At 39.9% G+C, this 23,911-nt stretch overlaps 1 protein-coding gene across 1 annotated transcript; it reads left to right on the top strand.

Annotated features, from left to right (window-relative positions):
* The first annotated feature begins 370 nt into the window (after positions 1-370).
* Positions 371-22,821, top strand: kcnh4a (potassium voltage-gated channel, subfamily H (eag-related), member 4a). The gene is made up of 16 exons (XM_049560977.1): positions 371-542; positions 7,641-7,874; positions 8,205-8,336; positions 8,463-8,596; positions 10,648-10,900; positions 13,388-13,545; positions 15,034-15,241; positions 15,638-15,832; positions 15,920-16,119; positions 18,951-19,200; positions 19,308-19,522; positions 19,695-19,733; positions 20,551-20,918; positions 21,015-21,094; positions 21,419-21,495; positions 21,725-22,821. Exons 1-16 carry the CDS (start codon positions 467-469, stop codon positions 22,703-22,705), a joined length of 3,600 nt encoding a protein of 1,199 aa, XP_049416934.1. The 5' UTR covers positions 371-466; the 3' UTR covers positions 22,706-22,821.
* Positions 22,822-23,911: the final 1,090 nt, after the last annotated feature.

The following is a 23,911-nucleotide window of genomic DNA, read 5'->3' as shown; positions in this document are numbered from 1 at the left end:
AATTCACTGTGTGTGGAAAAGGGGGATGGTACAGTCTTTTGTATGAGAGACAGAGGGAGGGAGAGAGAGAGAAAGAGAGAGAGCGATAGGCAGGGGACTGGGAGATGGCAGGAACCATGGTGAGTGGAGTTACACTGACTGAAGAGAGGCTGAGGCTTCACTGTGGTACAGGAGCTGCGCTGAGAGCGGAGGGATGCGCAGCTGAAATCTGACTCAATACTGAAAGAGAAGCTTTAGAGAACTGCAACACCTTCAAGCTCTGCACCGAAGAAGAAATAATGCAAGTCAATGGTTTTCTCTCGACAGCATAGAATAGGAACAACTTGTGTTCTCATCAAATCATTGTGGAAGAGTTAGAAGCAAGCCCAAGGAGAGGACGTTATTTCAGAACGTCTTTGGGGAATGGTGAGGAACTATTGGAAAGTGCTGTCTGAGAGTCTGCAGTCGTCTCCTAAGCTTGTACAAGATGCCTGTGATGAAGGGCCTCCTCGCTCCACAGAACACTTTCCTGGAAACCATTGCAAACCATTTTGATGGCACTCGTGAGTATATTTTTGGAGAAGATATTTCCATGACACTCTACAGTTTTCCCTGCATATTTATGACTTTACCTTTATACCTTGTCAAGGTAAAAAAAAAATGCATATTATGCAAAGGCACAAAGGCTTGTAGTTTAAATGATATTTGTGAGACAAACAAAAAATTCAGTAGGCTACTTTCTTTCTGGTTGTGTACATCTTTGGACAAGTTGCCTGTGTTGGGACTTTGGGCAAACTGTATCATCACAATACTGCAGTAAATACGTTGCAAACTTTGTTTCCAGAGACATGCATCACCATGTTAAAATTGCGATGCTGCAAAAAGATTCCGCTCAGTTTTAAGGTAGCGGCTGTACCAACTAAGCTTTTAGGAGTTTAGCCTTTGGCATTTTTGTAACCCAGTTTTGGATTGTGAGTGACTGGCAATGAAAATCACTGCTGTCGAAAAATGTGTCCAACAATTGTGAGATCCAATTAAAAGACTGCAAGTTGTGACAGTAAAGCAGACCTACAGTAGAAATGGAGACGGACAGTGCAGTTTAGGATGATGTATTGGAACTGAGGAGCTACTTGTTGAGCCACAGAGCTGCTTATTATGATGTTTCACTGTTGAGATTCATGAGTTTTTCAGTCAAGGTCTTTATTTAGAATGAAGACGTGCTAAGTAAAATCCTTCAGCAGCAATTTCAAAGGCTGTAAAGCTTATTTTTGTCCTCATTCCTCCAATTTATTGTTACTAAACAAGAAGTACCCATACATTTGCCTAAGAATGTCTGTGTGGATTCAGCAGGTTTTACATGTTGCTTATACATGTTCTTCTTCAACATTAAACTTTAAAACATTAGCAGCACAACAGACTTCCACAACAGTACAGTACGGTATGTTGGTAATATTTTGATGTTGATATTTGTTTTGCACATCCAGATGTTTTTCTGCCATGCTTAGGGCACATAAGGACAGCTGGAGAAAGGGTATCTTCAGGTCCTAAAAAAGTCTTTAAGTATCTTCATTTCAGTTTTATTAACATTAAGCCATAAAGTCATTAAATAGTCTTAATTGTGAGGTTGTAAATGCAACAAATATTTTTATCTTATATAATTTATCCATCTTTTAATTTCCTTTTGTCAAAATGAGTCAAGCTCTTCTGCATTTAAATCGACATTTCTAATGTTACAGATTTTTAAACCCACTGAACCTTGTACCACCTTTTTACACTATATTTAAAGTTACCTGTTGGCAAAATGTAGATTAACCTAACTCACTATTAGAGGTCAAAAGCATTGAATGTAAGTGTCTGATACCTGTTAACACCCTGGGAGAGGCACAACAAAATGGAAGGTCTATGCAAATGAGACTACGGAGGTGTTAATTAGTGAAAATTGGCTTTGTGTTACTGCTGAAGATAGATCCATGTCAGTCAGGAGCAGATCTGTTTCAGTACAGTATCACTCTTTCAGTCACTGTGTGTTTCTGCCAGCAAGTGCTTTTTTTACCCTTATTTAACCAGGATAGGTCCATAAGGACACAAAAAATACTTGATGGAAATGTATGGCAACTATTACAGAATTATACTAAATACTATAACTGAAAACTTGTAATAAAACAATCTGCGATCACAAGTAGACTTGAAGAAGCAAATCTTTACTTACAAAATATAACACATTTTACCTTTTTGCTTGTCTTATTTTATTTTTACTATTGTCTTTTGCTGTTATTGTGTTTAAAAAAAATTAAAGATTATGCATCAAAAACATGACACGATTGGACTATCAATATCTCCGCAAGTCTAAATTCAACTTAAAAAAAACACATGCAAAATGGTTCTCAGGTAGCATTATCATTTTCCTATTTGTAGAGGCCAGGCTCCTTGTTTTATAAAGTGTTTTACCCAGAACAACCTTTTTGCACAGATCATGCTGTACCTCAATATAATAGCAGATGTAGGCCTACCTGGATGCAGCCTCACAGATGTGACACACATGAACCATACCAATCTGTGCTATTGCATTATCAAAATACAGTCTAACAATTAGTGGTTGTTTATTCTCATGCTTGGCCAGTAAGGATGTTCACCCACTGTTCATTAATTTTGACCCTTGCTTTGCTGTATACTGTTTGTTCCCGCCATCTCAGTCTGTTAGTGTACAAGCAGAGTAGAAAGTCATCAGCAGGCACTTGTCAGCTTTTTCCATAACATGATGAAAGGTATGACAAAGTGTGTATAGGTCAGACTGTCCATTTCCTTAACAACTTCACCAACTCAGTGTGATGACACTATCTCGTCTTGTCCGTGCTTCCTGTATGAGGCACACATATAGAGTCTTGCACATAGTGCGGCAGACATTTTCTTAATCTTAGCTGCTACAATACCTCTGTATCAGTTTGCAAGTGGGCGGACTGACCAAGTAGCTGAGTGGGAGGTGAAAGGGCCAACTGAGAAGAGATGACTTCAGAGCAGAGCGCTGTTCGATTTGAGGAACTGCCTTAAATCCCTCTTGGTGTAATCGGAAGCCTTTCTGTGTGATGACATCTCTTAGAGGACAAGGGTATGACGATTTCAAGTCATATCACTATGCAGAAAAAAATTAAACAAATATCCACAGTGTGAATGTAAATTGAGGCTGGGCTCAGGGGAATGAAGGTGGTATTCACACAGCCCTGATATTTGCAGGGAAATGAATTAAAATAATTATGTAAAGGTCAAGAGTCAATCAAATATCATCAGAGGTTTTGCTCATTCATCATCTTTGAAAGCAGAGAAAACATTATAATTACTCAATATTGATTGTCACCTCTAAATATAGGTGATCAGCTGGTCAGCTAGAGACAGAATTAAATTGACGGTTTAGGGTAACATTTATGATATCTATTATAATATTTTTACTTTGTGAACTGTGGAGAATCATAGTAATTGTTTCAGTGATATAAGAGTACAGTACCAGCCATAGAAAGCTGTAGTTTCCTTTTATTCCTCATCTACAATCTCTTCTACTAATTGCCCATGTTGAAATTTCATCTTTCTCCTCTTTATAAGTGCTGTCACGGATAATTAGTAGTAAGAATCATTGTGTTTGAGTGACTGCAATTTAACTGAAAGGAAGCAAATGTATTAGGTGACGGCCAAGTGGAACTAGAGACATAACATTGGGTAAGATATTAAAAATTCTTGTGCACTTATTTTCTTGTTCTGATGAACAATTCTTGGGTCAGTCAGGCATTTATGGCTGTCAGTGTGAGCCATACTGTTCTCTGGATTAACATTAAGCCATAAAAACATGCTGAAGGAGAGAAAAGTGGTAGAGGAAAGTGGAAGAGTTTGATTTCAGAGACAGCAAGATATACTTTTGCTTGTAAAGATTACAGTTGAGAGAGCAATCTGACTGATTTGCATCAGTAATGACTACATTTATATATGATATATGATCCTCCATGTCACACTCCAGCCTAGGAAAAGTGGAACATTTCATGTACTTACAGACTGTCACTGAACAGACCCCAACTTTTAATGAGAGCTCAGAGAGCATTTTTAAGAGAGCCAATCAGCAATTTGTTTTTCATCAGGAAGCGGAGGAGTTTTGGTGTGAGCCAACACATACTTAGGATGGCATACAAAAGCCTGGTTAAAAGCATAACATAACTGCATGGTACTGCAACTTGAGTGTCAAGAGCAAAAAACAAGTTCTCCAAGATTGCTAAATTGCAGGGAAGGTGATTGGCAAGTCACAGAAACAACTTTGCAGTATTTTTTGGTAGTGCTGAAGACAGGAAGGCCAAAGATTGCAAAAACCTTATATCCATTAGTGGAGTCTGAGCTGCTCCCATCAAAGCTGGAGATTTAGGCAGTGGCACCCCAAGAAACTTTTCTTAGGGGTGGCCAGAGGGGTCACTGAAAATTTTGGGGTGGCACAACAAAACCAAAACCCATAACTGATTTCCAGGGATTCGATTATGCTTTGAAATTAACCGTCCTAAGTCCCGTCTCTTTTCTCTCTGTGGTCCAATAATGATTGAGCAAGCCTGGAACACGGCAGAACTTCAGTCAACTTTTCTCTTGCCTGTTGTACTGATATATGCTACTGAGATATGCTATGTGCTAAAATGTTGTAAAGAAACCCAACAACTTCTATCATTTTTGCTTCCTTCTTATTCTTGTGATAACATTAAAGGACTTAAAGGACAATTAAAGGACAGATAGGATAGGTTGGTGACATATTTTGGAGATAATGTGAATTTTGGTTAGCCAGAAAAGAGCAAGCCTAATGTTCTTCTGTGTCTTCTTCAAAGACTGTATATAAAATATAATGGATGAAAATCTGCACAAGGATCTTCAGTTTTAGCTGAGGAGCAATTGTATTGGTACCCAATCCTCACTTAAGTAATCAGTCATTTACATCCATTAAATGCGTTGAGTATGAATATTGCATATCCTTTATTGTGTACAACTGTTCTTTAGTGGGCTCAGTGTCTTAGTAACCCTGCAGATGCAAATTGCAGCATTGGCATATGCTTTTCTTTCCTACACAAATTGCTATGGCAACACAAGTGTGGAGGGATCTTAATTTAGTTTCTTGTGAGATTAACTGAACACTTATCAGGTAGAGAATTTCCACACATATCACTAATTGCATGTCTCTTCCTCCAGAACTAACACTTGTTAACACTTGTTAACCCCCCCAGATGCTGCCTAAAAATAATGTAGCCTAGAATGGAACAGGTGAATCTACAGCTGCATCTGGTATCATCACAATGTGTTTACTTCCCCAGCATTGGGGAGAAAACAAAGCAACACTTGCATTAAAATGGACAGCAGTACAGGTGTTCGGTGTTGTCTTTGCAGCTTTTTCATCATTATAGTGTTTTGCAGCATAGTCGGACAAAGATGTTTGTTTGAAATTGAATCAGCTGGCATTCAGAGAATGACTGAACAAATAAATGAAAGAAGACACCGTTCAGTGACTCGGTCCATCTGTCTAAATATTGAAGGGATATTTAGTATTATTTGGAGATGAGTGAAAGCAGACATGCATTAGTCAGTAAAAGATGGAGAGATTTTGCTTTTGTTTCTTTAAAGTGAACCCTGTAGTGCATGACCCCATATCAAATATTCTTACAAATTATTTTGCATCTCCTAAAGAATGGATTAAATTAGGTAGGCTACTTCACTTCCAAGCTCTATATTCCTTTTTAGCAGATGACAGCTTGTCAACAGGGAGATTACTCACACACACCTTCTGTGTGGTTTCCATAGACAGAAAACACCAAATCTTAATGTCATAGCATCATGTCTGACCTATTTATTTCCCAGTTAAATTCTTTCTACCCACATGGCACCCTGTCACAGCCCTCCTAGAAGACTGATGTGAAGAAACTCTGTTGTGTAACTGTTCTGTTTATTACAAAAGAAACATAGAACATCCTGCAGATTGAATTTAGTCATTTGTCTAGTTGAAGTTTCATTATCATTTTCTTCTGCCTTACCACCTACACTTCCTGACCTACAATGACTCCTCAGTGTTCCAGCAGTTAGAAAGAATGAATCTTAAAGGGAAAAAAAATAGGCTTTCATTTTCAAGTATCTGTCTGAGTGGATTTAGCAAAGCTTGTCATCTCCACCATCATTTCTCAGGAATGAAAGCATCTTTTAGACATAGAAGTCTCTCTCTCTCTAGCTTAGCACAAGATTGAATCGGGGAGACCGTTAAACTGTCTCTGTCTAAAGGCATCAAAATCTGCTTACCAGCAAAAGTTCACCAGTTAATATTTTGTTTATTGTTTGTTTGTTTAATCCATCCAAAAAGCAATATGTAAAAATGAAGAAAGAAAGTTATGAGCCAATTTTTTGGTCAAGACCAGTAACTTCCTGTCTGGTTGCCTGGCTACTGCAAGTTTATTAGGTAAGCATATCCAGCTAATACAGTCTAATAACTACAGTCCTTCATATCAAATTATACCTTCATGAAGGTTTGAATGTTCAATTTTTGTTTTTACTGTGTGACAGAGGTATTGCTTCAACTTTATGGCATTTTTGGAGGATGTAGTTTGTGCAGCTGTTGGACTGTATTGCATTATACAGAGAGGATCTGGTTATTTCACCCACACTCATTGATATAAATGGACAATATGACTGAAACACCTGTCAGCATAATGCGACACAATTCAACAGCACCACAAACTGCATCATCCAAAGTGATTATAAAGTTGAACCAACTCTCTGAAACAGTTTGGGAGTGAATTTCCTGCCCAAGTGAAGGAGGTTAAGTCTCTTGGGATCTTGTGCACTCGTGCTAGTCACTTGTTCCTGCGCTGAAAGGAGCCAGTGGAGGTGTTTCAGGCATCTGATCAGGATTCCCCCTCTGGACACCCTCCTTTGGAGGTTTTCCAAGCATGCCCAAGTGGTAGGAGACCTCATGGCAGATCCATGGCATGCTGGGGTGATTATACATTTTGCCTAGCTTGGGAATGCCTTAAGGGGCCGAAGAAGGTTGCTGGGGAGCGGGACGTCTATACCTTGCTTAGCCTGCTGCCACAGTGACAAGGCCGCTGATAATCAGTGGTAGAGGGACGGATGGATGGATCTTTAAAAAAGATATTGTGCGTGTGTGTGTCTGGCTGTGTAAAAATTTGCCTAAAATCCAATGCACAACTGGTGGCAGGATGAAAATGTGCCTTGCATGCTAATTAAGGGCCAAAGCCTCACTGAGGCACTGGTCCCCCATGGAGCCAGCTGGACCCTGCATATATCCTTAGACTTCATACACACACACACCACCGGCTTACTTCAAAGCCCTCTCTGATGTGCACTAGATGATTTCAGGGCTCTGAGCTGAAGGCAGATGGAATGACTCTGAAAAAGAAAAAAAAAATAGTTGTTTTCTTTTGGTGCATCAACAAACAAATCAAATCTGGAGTGAAATCTGTAGAGGAAATGGGGAAAGAGAGGACAACCTGGTCGCTGTATCTCAGTGTTACTTGTTCAGAGCTTTCTTTCAGAGCTGCAGCTATCTCGAGCAGTGCAATTCGAAAAGCACAAGATATTGTCAATTTTTTCTATTGCTCAGGGTCACACAATAGCTTTACCTCTAACCTTTATTTCCCTTGCAGACAGTAACTTCCTGCTGGGAAATGCTCAGGGTCGTCATGGCTACCCCATCGTATACTGCTCTGATGGTTTCTGTGAGCTGACTGGCTTTGTTCGCACTGAGGTGATGCAGAAAACTTGCACCTGCAGCTTCCTCCATGGAGCCGAGACCAATGAGAGTGTAATCCAGCAGGTAGACAAAGCTCTGGAGGGCCAACAGGAGTACCAGGGAGAAGTCTGCTTCTATAGGAAAAATGGTGAGGCTCATATTCAGGTGATCAGCCAGATGTTGAGTTGGCCATGCACTCTGAAACACATGTTTTAATACTGTATTGAAACCTAACCTAAAAAGTATTTGTACACGTGAGAACTGATGATAGTGTTCCGAATTTGAACCCTTCTTTTAGTGTGAGGTTAATTTATTTTCAAATAAAGCAACTCCAGATCACAAACAGAAGCGAGTGAGGTGATAAGGTGATGAGAGAAAAAAAAATGTTTTTCCAGCATTAATAGAAATCCAATCATCCTTTTAGAGGGAACAACTATAGCAGTAATCTCAGAGTAATAACTTTTTTTAATATCCTTAGGAAATCAATTTTGGTGCCTCCTGGATATTGTGCCGATTAAAAATGAGAAAGGTGAAGTGGTGCTCTTCCTCTTGTCCTTCAAAGACATCACTGAGTCATATGGGAAAAGCCATCACTACAGCCAAGGAGACAGTAAGGCCTGGCTATGTGCTTATTCATCTTCAAAATGTCATGCTGCCACATTTATCTATACAATTTAAAGTTAAATGGAATACAGCACTTTTATTAATTCAGTGAGTATGATGATTTTGCTCACAGGTTTATCGGATGCTGCTCACCACAGCAGGAAGAGTAATCAATCACACTTTTCCCAAGCTCGAGAGCGGGGTAGGACAATTCTGCACCACCTGACCAACCTGTTCACCAAGAGGGGAAAGAGGAAACTGACCAATGTAAGTGCAAAACCCTGGATCACTAAGATTATTAAACCCATGATCTGTATGTGTCTCAGTATTTATCATATTACTGAGTAAAGTTTGGCTACTTTCTTTAGGGTAAGCATTTATTATCTTTAAAGGAGCTGTATGCAACATTCAGAGCGTATCTATGATTCAGAACCTGATCCAGGTTGTCTCCTCACAGTTCTCAACACGGAATTGGCTGAGCCAGCACTCAAGAATTTGGGCAAAATCTTACTTTTGGGGTTTTTGATTTTTAGACTTCAATTAGGCTGAAAAAAAAATACATTTTGAAAGATCAAAGTCTTGACTATTAAGTAGCCATTTAGAATTTTTCAAAGTTGCAAAGTTCTCTTAATGCTGATCAAAATATTCATTTTTAAACCATAATTCTTATCTAGTTTTATTTAGAAGGGCTACAGAGTTGCCATGGTATAGTTGAGACACACCCGATAGCAATATTATTTACTGAAGTATTAAAAAATCAGAAAGCTCACCAGTACTTGAGCATACCTGCCATTTTGGGAACATTTTTTACAATTTTAACATAATTTTTAATTGTTTAAGTTGTGAATTCTTGTCTGGGACAAGGGTGTTTTTTTGGCACAGGACAAGTTTAGAAGTTAAAAAATGCAAGCAGATCAAAAATATTTTATAAATCATATTTATTTCATATAGATAAATCCTTTAAAAAAATAATATTTTACCCCTGAAAGAGAATTAGTCTGTTAATAACTTTAAACTTTTAAACTCAACCTAACGTTACAGGCAGAATGGCGACCAGACATAAGAGTGGTGTTTGCAAGTATTTTGCCCAAATAAATGGAGTGAATTAAGCATTAAACTTGCATAATATCCTAACTATTTTCTATAGCGGTGGTTCCCAACTGGTCCAGCCCCAGGGTCCAGATTTCTCCGTAGTTATAAGTTGAAGGTCCACACAGTTTACTACATTAAGCATCATACTTGTGTTTGGCCATACATGGTTTGCTGTCTCTGTCAAGTAGCTGTCCATAGGTCACTTAATCTACAGCAGGAAATACCACTATAAAATAAAATCTTTGTGTCAGAAATTCAGTGTACTTAAAACTAAAGTGTCAGTGCTTGCGAGTCACTTGCGGTCCATTCAGAATGGACCCGCAATCCACCAGTTGGGAGCCACTGCTCTATAGTCTGCTAACCCTTACCCCTGCCTGCATTTTTACTTGGGTGTTCATTTTGGACCCTATTCTTACATTCGATTTTTTATTCGACAATAATTTAATGTGAGTACTCAAATATGAAAATTACTAGTGTTAAGCTAGGGGACAACCGGAAGGTGGGTGCTATGTTTCTGCAATAATGGTTGAGACAGGGTATGAGCGCAGTGGAGAGAGGCGTGACGAGCTTTTTAATGGGATACAAAAACAGGGAGTCATAGCATACCATGCACGTGTTGCTTGACCTCCACCCACAACAACGAACAGTGAAGGTCAGGTTACAGCAAACACAGAAGGAGTGTGACGTCTTTCTCTGCTCAGGTTGCAATTATTCCACTAAATCTATACATAACAAATAGTCGTTTGCCACTCTATAAATGTTCTGAACGTCACATATAGAACCTTTAAACCACTGCTGTCTTATCAGCATAAATTATTCATTCAAGTCTATTCAAAATATATTCGAACTGTTATGTAGATAATGATAGGCACGTGTACTTGATACCTTCACTGTTTCATGCTGAGCTGATTAATGCCAGTGCTGCATCAGTAGGCACTGAAGAAAATACGCAGCATTTGTCCTATTTAATTTTCAAATTTGGTTTCATTTATCAGAAGAACTCATCACACATCAGGGTTCGATGTGGCTATAAATATATTCCAAGCACTTCTGATTTGTAATCTTAAATCAGTTTATAAATATTTAGTACTGTTTGACTCAGCACCGGGATGTCAGTGAGAGCAATGCAGTTTAAAATCTCATGCCTTCCATTTTTTTCACAGAGCTCAGATCCTTGTGATGCTTTCAGGATTATAATGCGGTGTACATGTGCCATTGTCTTTCAGAGTGTGTTTCAGAAACCGTCTCTACCTGAGTACAAGGTGGCAGCTGTTAAGAAATCACGCTTCATCCTGCTACACTACAGCATCTCCAAGGCCTTGTGGGACTGGCTCATTCTACTGGCGACATTCTATGTTGCTGTGGCTGTGCCTTATGACATCTGCTTTGTCAGTCACGATGAGGGCAGCGACTACCACTCACTTGTCAGCCGCAGCACTATGGGCAGTGACATAGCAGTGGAGATGCTCTTCATACTTGGTATGATATATTCATGTTTGAATAAAACATTTTCGCTATCGTTGCGTATGTTTGCACTCATGCCAGTCATTTCTCCAGATAGTGGGTGGTTGTATTCTTCTTTCTGTGGGATAATTGGTAGCTTGTACCACTATAATTTTAAAGTAACATCTCCTGCAGTGATTGCATGCTACACACTAGCTGACCTTCATGCTGAAGCATCTTGAGCAGAATTATGAAGAAACAGCAGTACAGTTTAAATTAAAAACAACTTTATTTCCCAGTGCAGCTGCAGTAGTTTCCCTGACGATGGCTAACACACAGCTACACCTCCCACCTTCCCTCGCCCACTCAGGGTGTCTCTGTTGCCCCAGGTTACGAATCATAATTAGATTTCTCTCACTTCGTCCCACTTTTCCTCCAAACGAAGTGTGATAGCACATCTGTCATGACGCTCTGTGACTTCCTATCTGGACAAAATGAGTTCGCCTGGTGTATGCTGCTGCTCCATCTTTCCTTGTTGGTGAAAGTAAATCATTTTCATGGCAAGCGTCAGTGAAGACATTTAGAGTAGAGTACTACAAATGCTTGTCCCTGAGCCAGCTTCATTTAAATTCATGAACACTCTCGATTCAATCGTATTGCAATAAACAAGAAAAGAGCTTGTCCTTTTTAGTTGTCATATAATGTCATGGATGAATTACAATGTGTTTTCTAAATATCAGTCTAGAGCTACAGGGTTTTATTTCCAATTGAACATTTGCTTTCAAATAATTAACCACCGGCTTAATATACTGTAGTTTACTGCAATATTGAAAATGACTGACATAATCTCACCTCCTCCAGCTATTTATTATGCCCCTAATATCTGTAGTATGTTTTTTTTTTTCATGTTTCAGACTACATCCATAACAGCTACTGCAGCCATTATTTTAAAGCTACAATTGGTAACTTCTATAAAAAAAATAACTTTTGTCATATTTGCTGGAACTGTCACTATATTTATACCACTTAAAGAGATCTTAGGGGAAAAAAAGTCATACTCCTCTGCTTACTATATTGCCTTGTAGCGTTTCTAATGGTCTTACCGCATGTGAACAAACACAACCAGCCAGAGCAGAGGAGTCTCTAATGCAGCTGTCAATCATTTCAATCACTGCTCATGAACTCCAGCCAAACTGTCAGACTAGGCAGCGCTGATCAAATATGAGTCAAGGTTCTGCTACTGCACTACATAAGTGTAGATTTCAGGGGGGCGCAGAGGACACGTCCCCCAACTATTTAGACCATGTACCTTTGCCCCTCTGAATAAAAACATCAAAGTAGCAGAGGACTTTTATTTTGATAGATTAAATTCATAGTGTTTAAAGCTCAAAGTTTTCTGGCAGAGAACCCCCAAACCCCTGTTTCATATGTGCTCCCACATATTTTATTTGTTTTATTTATTTATTTTATTATATATTTTATTTAGAAATAAAAATGAGAAAGTTGGTTCCTAGTTAGTACTTCAGTCTAGTGTTCCAGCATGGTTACCAGCTCCAACACATTCTCACTCCAACCTCGTCACATATTGACTTTTGGTCGACCACGTCAACATGTGATGTGCAAGGTAACCTGGTGCGTTGGTTTTGATGTTCTGGGACACCGTGTCAAGTTCTGCCTGTTACATGCATTGTCTTCCAAATTACACCTTCTTTATTTACAGGAAATTTAACATTTACATACTGTCTCTTCAAAATACACGCACCTATGTCAGTACAACACCACAGATTTGCTTTTTTCTCCTTCAACAAACAACAAATCCGTGTGGTTGGGTTAAGGAAAAAAGAACAGGGTTTGGCTTTATAATATTATGGGACGCAAACACCGATCTCCCGGGTGAAAGTCAATGTTTGTCGGGTTGCCAGCTCACAAACTTTCTCATTTTATAGCTAAACAGTACACTAAAATACGTTTCTGAAAACATTTGAGACAAGAAACAGGTAATGCAGTAACAGAATCTTGATTCACATTTGATCAGCGCTGCCTAATTTGACAGTTTGACCTCAGTTCACGAGCAGTGATTGACATAATTGAGAGGTGTGTGAGAGACTCCTCGGCTCTAATTGGTTGTTTCTGTTGCGCCGTGATCTGATTCTATCGAATGCCATTAGAGGTAGTGGGAAGAGGAGGAGGGACATGATTTCTTTTACATACACTATCTGTTTTATGTACTTCTTTCAGAATACAGTGACAGTTTCAGCAAATATGACACAAAGTTATTTTCATAAAATCACCAACTGTAGCTTTAAAGACAGCTAAATATATATTACAGTTTACTGTTTTTCCTAGTGAGATACAAAGGAATCACCTATTTTATAATTCCAAGGTATTTATTATTAGTCAGTTAAATTTTAATTATTTTGTACGTAACCAAGTAAACTCCCAAACTCCCAGTCTTGAAACATTTTTCTTCTGGGGTTTTAATTCTGTTTTGTGATACATTTTCTTTTGCTTCTCTCCTTTCAGATATTATCCTGAATTTTCGTACTACCTATGTGAGTCAGTCAGGTCAGGTAGTGTACGACGCCCGCTCCATCTACCTCCATTACTGCACCACTTGGTTCTTTGTGGATCTGATAGCAGCGTTGCCCTTTGACCTCCTCTATGCTTTTAACATCACAGTGGTAAGAGGATCTTTTTGAGGAATCATAAAGTACAGTGTGTCCCCGGGTTTTAGACTTTCCTGTCTCTTCAAGTGCACTAACTTTGAGACTTGCCATTAATGATCTAATAGTATTGTTCCCCCCTGAGCATTGGACTGGAGACTATTATCCCTCTACATTCAGCCACTTCACTGAGCATTCTCGTTTGTCTGTCCGCTTCAGTTTTATCCTCCAGATAAACACTGGTGCTTCTCATGGATTAGTCTTACTTTGCTGCCCGCTTCAGATGACACGCAAAGACATCTCCCTATCAGGGCTTTAACCTTAGTTAAAATAGTAATCAATCACTTTCATAATTATACACTAACCAGCTACCCAAATCCAACCCAACTTACGTAACACTGCTTTGTGTGTGTGTGTGTGTTTGTGTGTGTGTGTGGAATGCCGGGTCACATCACATCACTTGATGCAAAGCAAGTGCTTCACTACAGTTGCCAAGTTCATCTCACCTTTCCTTTTCCTTGACTGACAGCCAATTTAATTGCTTGAAGCAGGGGTTAATGATCGCGCTGAGGACACTGGCCTCATCTGTGTCTGACACTGATTACCCCCTTTCAGTTTCCTCCAACAGTTTACTGGTGAAAAAATAAAGAAAAAACAAAGCAATTGAATACTGATTTGAATGCTGATTACCATGGCAACAGTTGAAGCTTCGAAGCATTTGGGTCAGCCCTATTAGAGATAGAGATAAACATTGCTCTATTGCTCTAAGATTAAGCATAAAAGTTCAGCAGCTTGATGGAGGCTGGAACAAACGATAGCTTCAAGCATTCTCATTTGCACTTTGGCTCTCAGAGTCTTCTTCCTGATGGCAGAGGTTATATTCAGAGATGAAAGGATGTGGAGAGTCCGCTGATGTTTGTTTTAAGACTGCCTGCACTTACAGTCTCTGTATAGGCTCATATTCTTTCTTCCTTAGTCCTTCCTAGTCATAGCTGTGTTGTGCACGCTGGCAAGCTTTCATTTATTGTATTATATTTATTCTTATCTTACACCGCACTGTTGCTGCACTGTTTGTTTCTATCATTTGATTTGTCTTATTGTAACTTTGTCTTCTATGTCTTTTGTTTGACTCTTTTTAAAATCCTTGTCATTTATGTCTTTCTATGTTGTCCTTGTCTACAGGTGCTAAACTCGCTTTGCTTTGCTTTGCCCTCCTCATAGCTACAGCCTTGGATTTGTTGAAATTGACTCTGGATAAAAATGTTCCTGCTAACAGTAACATTAAATTCAGAGCAAGTGCTTCTCCAATAGAGACTATTAAAAGACAGTGAATCAAGGTTAGAAGAGAAAAGAGGATGAGTCACAGGTTGTACCAACAAAGCTGCCAAATAGAACAAGCTTGGAATAAAACCACATAGGTAAGATATTAAAGAGATGATAGAAAACAAAGCAAACATGACACAAAAGGTTCAGCTTGTATGTTCTGCTCTCCCTCTCCTCACCCAGACCTCGCTGGTGCACCTGCTGAAGACTGTTCGTCTGCTGCGTCTGCTGCGCCTGTTGCAGAAACTGGATCGCTACTCCCAGTACAGTGCTGTAGTCCTGACCCTGCTCATGTCTGTGTTTGCTCTGCTGGCTCACTGGATGGCTTGTGTCTGGTACATCATCGGGCGCAAGGAGATAGAAAGCAGTGACCCTGTTACTTGGGACATAGGTGAGCACATTGTGTTATGTGTGTGTGTTTCACAGCTCCAACACCACTAAATCAAGAGCATACCGTTTTTCCTCACTCATTAAGCTTTCCTAAGACATTTTTAGTGTCTCACTTGGCAACCCCAAAGGGCCAGTACTGCACATCTCTAGTCACGCCTGAATGCCTGAGCATCATTACAACCTCATGCTTGTCTCCTTTCAGCCCAGAGGAAGTGAAGGTCACGGAATAATTCCATTATATTACCAGTAATGCATTATATCATTCTACATTAGTTCATCCATCATATAACCTACCAAAGGCGACAGAGTCATTCATTAACACAGACATGAAAACACTGATTCTCGACAATCAATTTCAGTCAGTCTTATGCAACCATCTTCTGATCTCATCCACCAGGCTGGCTTCAGGAGTTGGGAAAGCGTCTGGAGACACCGTACATCAACCGCACAGCGGGGGGCCCCTCCATCCCTAGTGCCTACATCGCCTCCCTCTACTTCACCCTCAGCAGCCTCACCAGCGTCGGTTTTGGCAACGTCTGCGCCAATACAGACGCCGAGAAAATCTTCTCCATCTGCATCATGCTCATGGGTGGTGAGTTAACTGGTGATCACAGACCATTCCCAGAAATATGATTTATTGTAAGATTATCTTAATGTTGCATCCCTCTCCCACCTCCAGCCCTGATGCACGCTGTGGTCTTTGGCAATGTAACAGCCATCATCCAGCGCATGTACTCACGGCGCTCTCTCTACCACACTCGAATGAAGGATCTCAAGGACTTCATCCGTGTGCATCGGCTGCCTCAGCTGCTGAAGCAGAGGATGCTTGAGTACTTTCAGGCCACCTGGTCTGTCAACAATGGCATCAATGCCAATGAGGTGGGTTGAGACTCACAATAAGCAACCATTTGCCTGTGACTTTCTTCGAAACAGTTTATCCCTAATAAGTTTTTCCTGTGAAAGTGAATCTCTTTTTAATAAGTAACTGTACAGTGTGTGAACAGCTGAACGTGTGGGGTGCAGAAATGTATTTTTCATGAAGAAAAAATACATTTTGTGTGGGTGCTGGATTCTAGATTCAGAAACGTCATTCTTAAAATGTGGGTCACCTCGAATTCTCCTGTGTCTTATTCTATTTCCTTAAGTAGACGGCACTTGGTTGCAAATAGAACTTCAGTAACAATGCCAGAACCGATCTAAGAGAAGTTCCCTGTAATTACAAAAGTGGGAGTTGAAAAAGAGAGAATGCTCATTAACACCCTCATCGCCACCATCTGTAGATAATTAATTCACTGTTGAAGGTAGCAGACACAGCCACTGGTTTCTGAGAACATGATGGCTTTAACACCTTGTGTCTGTTTTTACCAAGCAGCTTGGCAGGTCATGTGAGCGCATCAACCTTTAAAACCACAGTCTGTGCATTTCTGGGTTTTTTTGCTCCGTATTTAACAGTGGTGAAAGAGGTATTAAAATTATTCAGCCTGCTTACAGTAGCAGTGCCTCAAAGTAAAAATATCTCATTCCAAGTAGACGTCTTGTCTATGACTATAATAAGGAAAGCCCTCTTTCTGAGCTGCACAAAGTGATTTTTGACCACAATGGGAGAGAGAGACTCTTGAAATAGACCAACATGAGTATCCCACTGTAGGTTTGTTTCCAGGCACCTGATCCAGTCACGTCTTTTAAAGTAGCTCTGGCTTGGCCCCTATGACAGAGTTTCTGTGGGTCATTAAAAAGATAAAAATCCAATAATCTTAGTTTTAAGCCTTTAAAATGTCTTAAATACGATCTTAACAATTACTTTTGTAACTTAACCCCAGGAATAATTCAACCACAAAATGACCATTTGTATATCAGTTAGTCATGCCTAGTTGCCTTGAACCCATGAAGAAAACTTTTCCTCACATGCCTCCATGGAAAACGGTGAACATATGTTTATTGATTGATCTGGGACGTTTAACAGCAGCAAAACTATATCAAAACATCTGTTTACAAACTCTTGCACAACTCGTGCAGTATGATCCAAGTCTCATTTACCCAGTCGTATGCTCAGTACTTCCCAAACACATGCATTTTCACACAAAAAAACTTAGTAATGAAGTCTGGCTTTAATGAGAGGATAAATAAGTTTCAATTTCAGTTCAGTTTAATGAGGTTTTTGTGAAAATGCACGTGTTCATTTCATCTTAATTTGTGCATGTTTTCTGAAAGCTTACAAATACGGATGAAACAGAGTAGTACCAACGGAGATTGTGGAGGCAGTGTAGCATAGTTCAAGTGAGATGCAACCGTATGAAAACATTCAAATAATGGCAGAACACAACGAATCGGTAATATATGAAAATGCTAGTAACATAACTATAAATGTATAGTAACATCTTAAAAAACAGTGAAAAGAATTCTCCATCCACATGTTAGGTTAAGGGCACATGGGAGGCTGTGACATTTACAGTGTTTGAAATGGAGGTATCTATTTCAGTACATAAAGGGGGTGTAAATAAGCCTTTACATGGCGTCTCCCCTAACTGAAAAAAAAGTAGCTTCTCCTAGACAAAATATGTTAAAACTGCTTCTGTTAACTCTATTAACTTTATTTCCTTCATATCCTCCATACTTTTTTGCCAGTATGGATGGAAAATAGGTCTTGAATTGCCAGCATAATTTTCTTTAAAGGGTCCTTAAAACAGTATTCAAGCTCACCTATAGACACCTGCAGAAACCCTGTACCACCTCCTGATTACAATATCTGGGTTTTTAGCTTGTAGGTGCAAAGGGCCACCCCAGCTGGCCACAAGATTCAGTCATACAGTTGATGTGTGGACTGAACAACTACAACCATAAGCAGAAAGTGGTTTGACAGAACAGATGCACTTCAGCTTTAAGTAATGCAGCTGTTGGCTGTTTACAGTGTGAAACAACTTTTTGAACTTCAACTATATTGTTTTCCAACTTTAACACTACACTGATAGTCTATCAGGTCATAAGTGCTATAAGAACACTTCAGAGAGCATAGTGTGGCCTTTACAGAGGACTCCAGCTGCTGACCTACTGCTTTCGCTATGCGGCCAGTGTGGACAAGAAGTTATTGTGTTTGAGTCAACTAGAAACATTTCAAAAATTCAATTAGGTTCATTTTGTCTACTCATTTAAATAGTATAGAGGGTTGTTTTGTTTATTTCAGACAAAGAGATTAGGAGATGTTTCTTTACCTTGACATGTTTCAACTGTCAACTTCAGTCTTCTTCAGAAGCGTCATCTGACATGCGTCGTGAGGTGTCTTTATCAGCTGGTGTTGGTCCTTTGATTCAGTGTGAAAAAACAAATATTCCCCAATGGAGCTTACAAATACATACAGAGCTTTACAGTGTTTCAAATAACCAATAATGATAGTCAGTCATCTCTTATTTACCACATTAGCTCCACCCACATATGTCAAATCATAAATCATCAACAGAGAAATCATTTTTAAATAGACAGTGTAAATATTTGCTGCTGTTGATATTCATGTTTCTTCATGGAAGTTTTCTGTGCAATAGTTTTGGGTAAAAGCCTTGAGCTGGTGGATTTTACAGGGAAACACATCAGTAAAAAGAGACATTGATATCACTCAGAGAGATGAGCTCTTTTGTATGTCCTGAAACACTGTAGCAAATGCATTTGACAACCAAAGTGGTGTCTGAAGTCTGTTTTTTTCTTATCCTCTTTCTTAGCTGCTGCATGACTTCCCGGATGAACTGCGAGCTGACATCGCCATGCACCTAAACAAAGACATCTTGCAGCTGCCTGTATTTGAGCGAGCCAGCAGAGGGTGTTTGCGCTCGCTCTCCCTGCACATCAAGACCTCTTTCTGTGCACCTGGAGAATACCTTATACGACATGGTGATGCCCTACAAGCGAACTATTTTGTCTGCTCTGGCTCCCTGGAGGTTCTGAAAGATGGCATGGTCCTGGCCATCCTGGGTCAGTGTGCACTGAGTGTAAAACATTTTCTCTCTTACTCATTCTGCACCTCTTGGATGTATTGCACCTTGTTGTAACCCTTCTGTTTTAATCGATACTCTCTACAGGCAAAGGTGACCTTATTGGGGCTGATCTCCCAGAAAATGACCAGGTGATCAAGACCAATGCAGACGTGAAGGCGCTGACCTACTGTGACTTACAGTACATCAGTGTCAGGGCTTTGAGGGAGGTCCTTGGGCTGTACCCGGAGTATGGCAGCCGGTTCAGCGCTGACATCCACCACAACCTCACCTACAACCTGAGAGAGGGTAGTGAAGCTGATGTAAGAAATTGTCTATTACATTTAAAGAGCTGAAAACACTGCAGAGAAAGACAGAATTGTACCAGTGGTTAATTTCTTTGCTTCTGCTCCCTAACAACAACATGCCTATACTTTGCCACCAAATATAGATATGTGTGAAATGCCCTGTTCATTTTTATTTTGATGTCTCTAGGGAGTAACTAAGTTTCCATGGTCTTCCAGGCTGTCTCAGGTATGTGTGCCTAGCTAAGGTAATTACTTCAGCCTTCATCTGCTTGACACATCTGGCAGTTTGCTACAGCACAATCTGTCTTTACTTTAAAAGACATCAGTCTGCTTTACTGAAATGTAAAACTGTTAAATGTTGGAAATGGCACATCAACTGCTTGAATTCATATACATAGCTGCGATAGAGATGAATATGATAAAAGGGAAATAGAGAGGAAACAGCTTATATATATGGATTACACAGAGGAAACTAATTAGTTACTGGGATGAATTGTCCCTTTAAGCTACAATCAAGTGTGCAAGTAGACTAAAAGATTCTACAAGAGGAGCCGAAAAAGATGCCTGAACTGTAACTGTCAAAATCAATAACACAGCACTTTTGTAATAAGCAGTAAAGAAAACATTGCTACATTCATCCAGTCAAGTTTGTGTGCACACAATTTTTGATTTCCCATAGATAAATTATTTTCATAAATGTAACTTGCTGACTGGCTTGCACACAGATAAAAAGCAAAAATACAATAATATCTAAAGTTCACTTACTAATGTAGCAAGACTGTCGCTGTTTGTTTTCTTTTTTCTGGTCTGTTGCAGAGGAGGAAGTTTTGGTTTTATATTTTTACTGAGCACTCTGTGTATGCAAATATGTGTTTTTTAACATATTTGACACCAGAAATTAAATACATTTCAAAGTATGATTTTTTGCATTAAATGGGAGCTCCTCTACTTTATGTTTAACCACTGATTGTACACTGATATGATGGGTATATTGTTAAAACAAAAAAAAAAGAAAATCTAATTTCCATCCGTCATCTCCTCAGGGTCGTGCTTGCACGGACCATAAACTACCCTACATTGTTGAGGCAGATCATGCTGAACATGGAGAAGACAAGAGACACTCTCAGCAGAGGGGAGTGCCTCTGTTACTTGGAATGGGCAGCCCTGTTCGTCAGCCCTGCCTCAGCAGCCTGTTAGGAGAGGAGCTCCGTCACATCAATGCACTCCACCTCTGTCGCTCTCCTATTCAGGGCGGAAGAGGCCGCAGCCCATCTCCTCAGCCACTGGCTAACCAGGAGCTCTCTCCTTCACCTTTGCCCAGTCATACCGGTGACCCAAGCCTAAACCATCGGCCTGCCAATTTACTCATGCCCTCTTTGCCTTGTGTGAGTCCACTGAGCCTTAGTCCCAGGTAACCTATTCATCCTGCTTTCCCCAAGTATAATTCAGTAATCATTTCTGCATTTTTTTTTTTTTTAAATTATAAACTTATTTGTGGGTCTGCTAGGGTCGTGGATGGAATTGAGGACAACGGTCGCTCATTTCAATTTAATGTAGAGCAGAGGGAGACAAAGACTAATGTAACAGGTAAAGTCTCTGCAAGCTGCACAATGGATGAAAGATGAACTATATGGGATTTGGACAGCAAAAATCTTGATTAAAAGCACTTTAGGAACAGATGCTTAAAGCTGCGGTAGGCAGAATTTTGGATACGGTAACCCATTTCCCATACAGTGATTTATTTAATCCTATTTCATTGTTAAAACTGCACACATCTCATTTACTAAGCCTGCCCTTGCCCCACATTCTCTCTCTGTGTTTATCAGACCACAAATGAGACAAGAATTAGCTAGTTAGCAACCCCACAGATCAGCTGTATTGTATAGCTCTGTGATTTTTATCCATTTTCAGAACGGCTCCAGGTGAGTGCTAACCTGCTTCTGGAGACCGAGGAAGTGAGACAGAACATCAGCAAACTGAACAAAGAGGTATGGTCAGGCCCAACTCAGTGATATAAAATTGTGAAATATGAATTACAAAATTTGGGTGACAGTGTTAAATGTACTCTGAGAAGTCAATATAATCTAATCTTGACTGCTTTTCTCATTTTCTTCCATGTGTATCACTCATTCTTGTCATTTAGGAGTTGTGAATAATTTTTTTTTAACAGAAAAAACATACAGATATGCCCTACAGCCAACTTTTCTTTTCTTGCAGGTGAACAATTTGAACCAAGAAGTATCCCACCTGGGTAAAGAGCTCCACGACATAATGCATTTCCTACAGTCTCATATGGCCATGCTCCACACCCCTGCAATCTCCTCATATTCCTATGGCATACAGATGGTTCCCAGCCCTAGTGTGACTGCCTCCAGCAGCTGGCAGCCCCATGTCCCTTTAAAAATTGCCACGGGGCTGCACCTCCACCATGAAGCCATTAGCCATCCTGCCAGAAATATGTGGGGCTGCAGTGGGATGCCCTCCCAGGGCAGAAGCCCCACCTTGCTGCACTCAAGTCCTGTGTCATCCTGTTTACACCTGTGCTGCTCTGACAGAGAGGGGGGCACAGCCCATAGGTTACAAAGCCAATGTAGCCCCTTTCAATCCCCCAGAACAACCCCAAACTCTCCCTACATGACCCACCCACATGCTCAGGATGGTCCATCCCTTTTGGGTATTAGTTCTGCCTACAGTAGCTTCCCAGTGATTTGCCAGGCCCAACAGGTGCCATACAATGCCTCTATCCCAACGATGAGCAACTCTCACCCTCTATGTTCCCCAGTAAATTCTGGCTACTCCCCTCAATCGCTGAGTGTTCAAACCAACTCTGATCCCACACATAATCAGACCAACTCCCAGACATCCATCCATTCCTCCATTACTCACACTGGCCAGTTGCAGTATCATAATACCCACAGCTCTCTCACCCCTTCAGCAGTCCATACTTCAACATGCACAGGGCACAACCAGGGCCAACAGGGCTCTATCACTGGCCCCAGGCAAAATGACCCAATAGGATCCAGCCCTGTCCACACCATACAAAGCCGTGCATCTTCTCTGCTGGCACAGGTAACAGACCCAGACTGTAGGGCTTTGCTGTATCAACAGAGGACAGACAGTATTGAATCTCACGATACGACTGGCAGTACTCCAACCATAGAAGTTCAACCTCCTCTCTTGGATGTTGAGGGAATATAAAGCCCACACTGATGAACTCAGTTTTTTGTTGTGTTACTGTATGATAATGATGACTTAATTGTAACTTTAAGACTTTTGCTCTCTCTGCCCAAATGCACGAACTGCTAAAATCCCACTGCCACAAATGAATAAAACATTTTGTAAATGATTGTACTCATGTTTTTATATGATAATGGCATTTTTTTGTTAAGTCGGCTGAGATTGCTTACTGGTCTACAGAAACTATTGTTTGGCAAATGTCCACCAAGACCTGAACCATGCAGTCTCTTCATGGCATTCGATACAGAATTAGAAAAAAAAATTATATAAAAATTATTCTAAAAAAAATATTATAAAAGCTATCAGGTACATTGAAATGCATTAGCACAAAAGAGTTTTACTGTATGTGTTTTCACTGCAGTCATCACAGGGTCTACAAGTTCATTGCACCTAGTCATGAGATTCAAAATGTGAGCAATGGGTATGCAGCGCCACTCAGTGGTGACAGGTGGTTACAAGTCACAACTACAGTCACTGACTGTGTTGACACTCAGCACAGAGGAACAAACCTGAATATGATACTCATCTGATTATTCACTTTGAAACTGAGACAAAATGCTGATAAACAGGAGTGCAACTGTACAGTTGGTGGAGAAAATCACAAATTTTTGCATTGCACATCTGCAGTAAGGTGTTGATTATATGTTTCGGCATTTTTAAGCTTCATAATAAAAAATTAAAAAAACAAAAAACAAAACACATGTGCACTCACCAGACCAGGATCCCACTGTGAGCATTATCACTTTTTGCATTTTAAAATATGTTCAAGTTTTATTTATTTATTTATTTATTTATTTATTTATTTTAATTTTTGGAAGAAACAAAATAGTCATGCAGTACTTAACTGTCCTGTAAAATACCTGCATTATTTTTTATAGCACTCCACAACTGAAACAAACTCCTCAGGGACTTTTTTTGTAAGGGAATAAATAACTCAGCTTTACAGTGCCCCTCCAGAATCTACACTCATAGTAAATATTACATTATTGGAGGGTGCAATTTATCTCAGTCACATAAAATATAGATTTGATTTTGGTGCACCAAAATTCCAGCAAAATATGGTCATTAGGCCAAGAAAGTTGCCACTTATGTTTTAAAGCCTTGACCTCATCATTCCTGAGGAACTGACATTTCTGTTAGTTAATTTGCCCATAATACTAATAAGTA

Source organism: Epinephelus fuscoguttatus, linkage group LG19 (assembly GCF_011397635.1).
Source record: "Epinephelus fuscoguttatus linkage group LG19, E.fuscoguttatus.final_Chr_v1".
In the NCBI taxonomy this organism is placed as follows: Eukaryota; Metazoa; Chordata; class Actinopteri; order Perciformes; family Serranidae; genus Epinephelus; species Epinephelus fuscoguttatus.
This window is presented reverse-complemented; position numbering and strand designations above follow the sequence as displayed.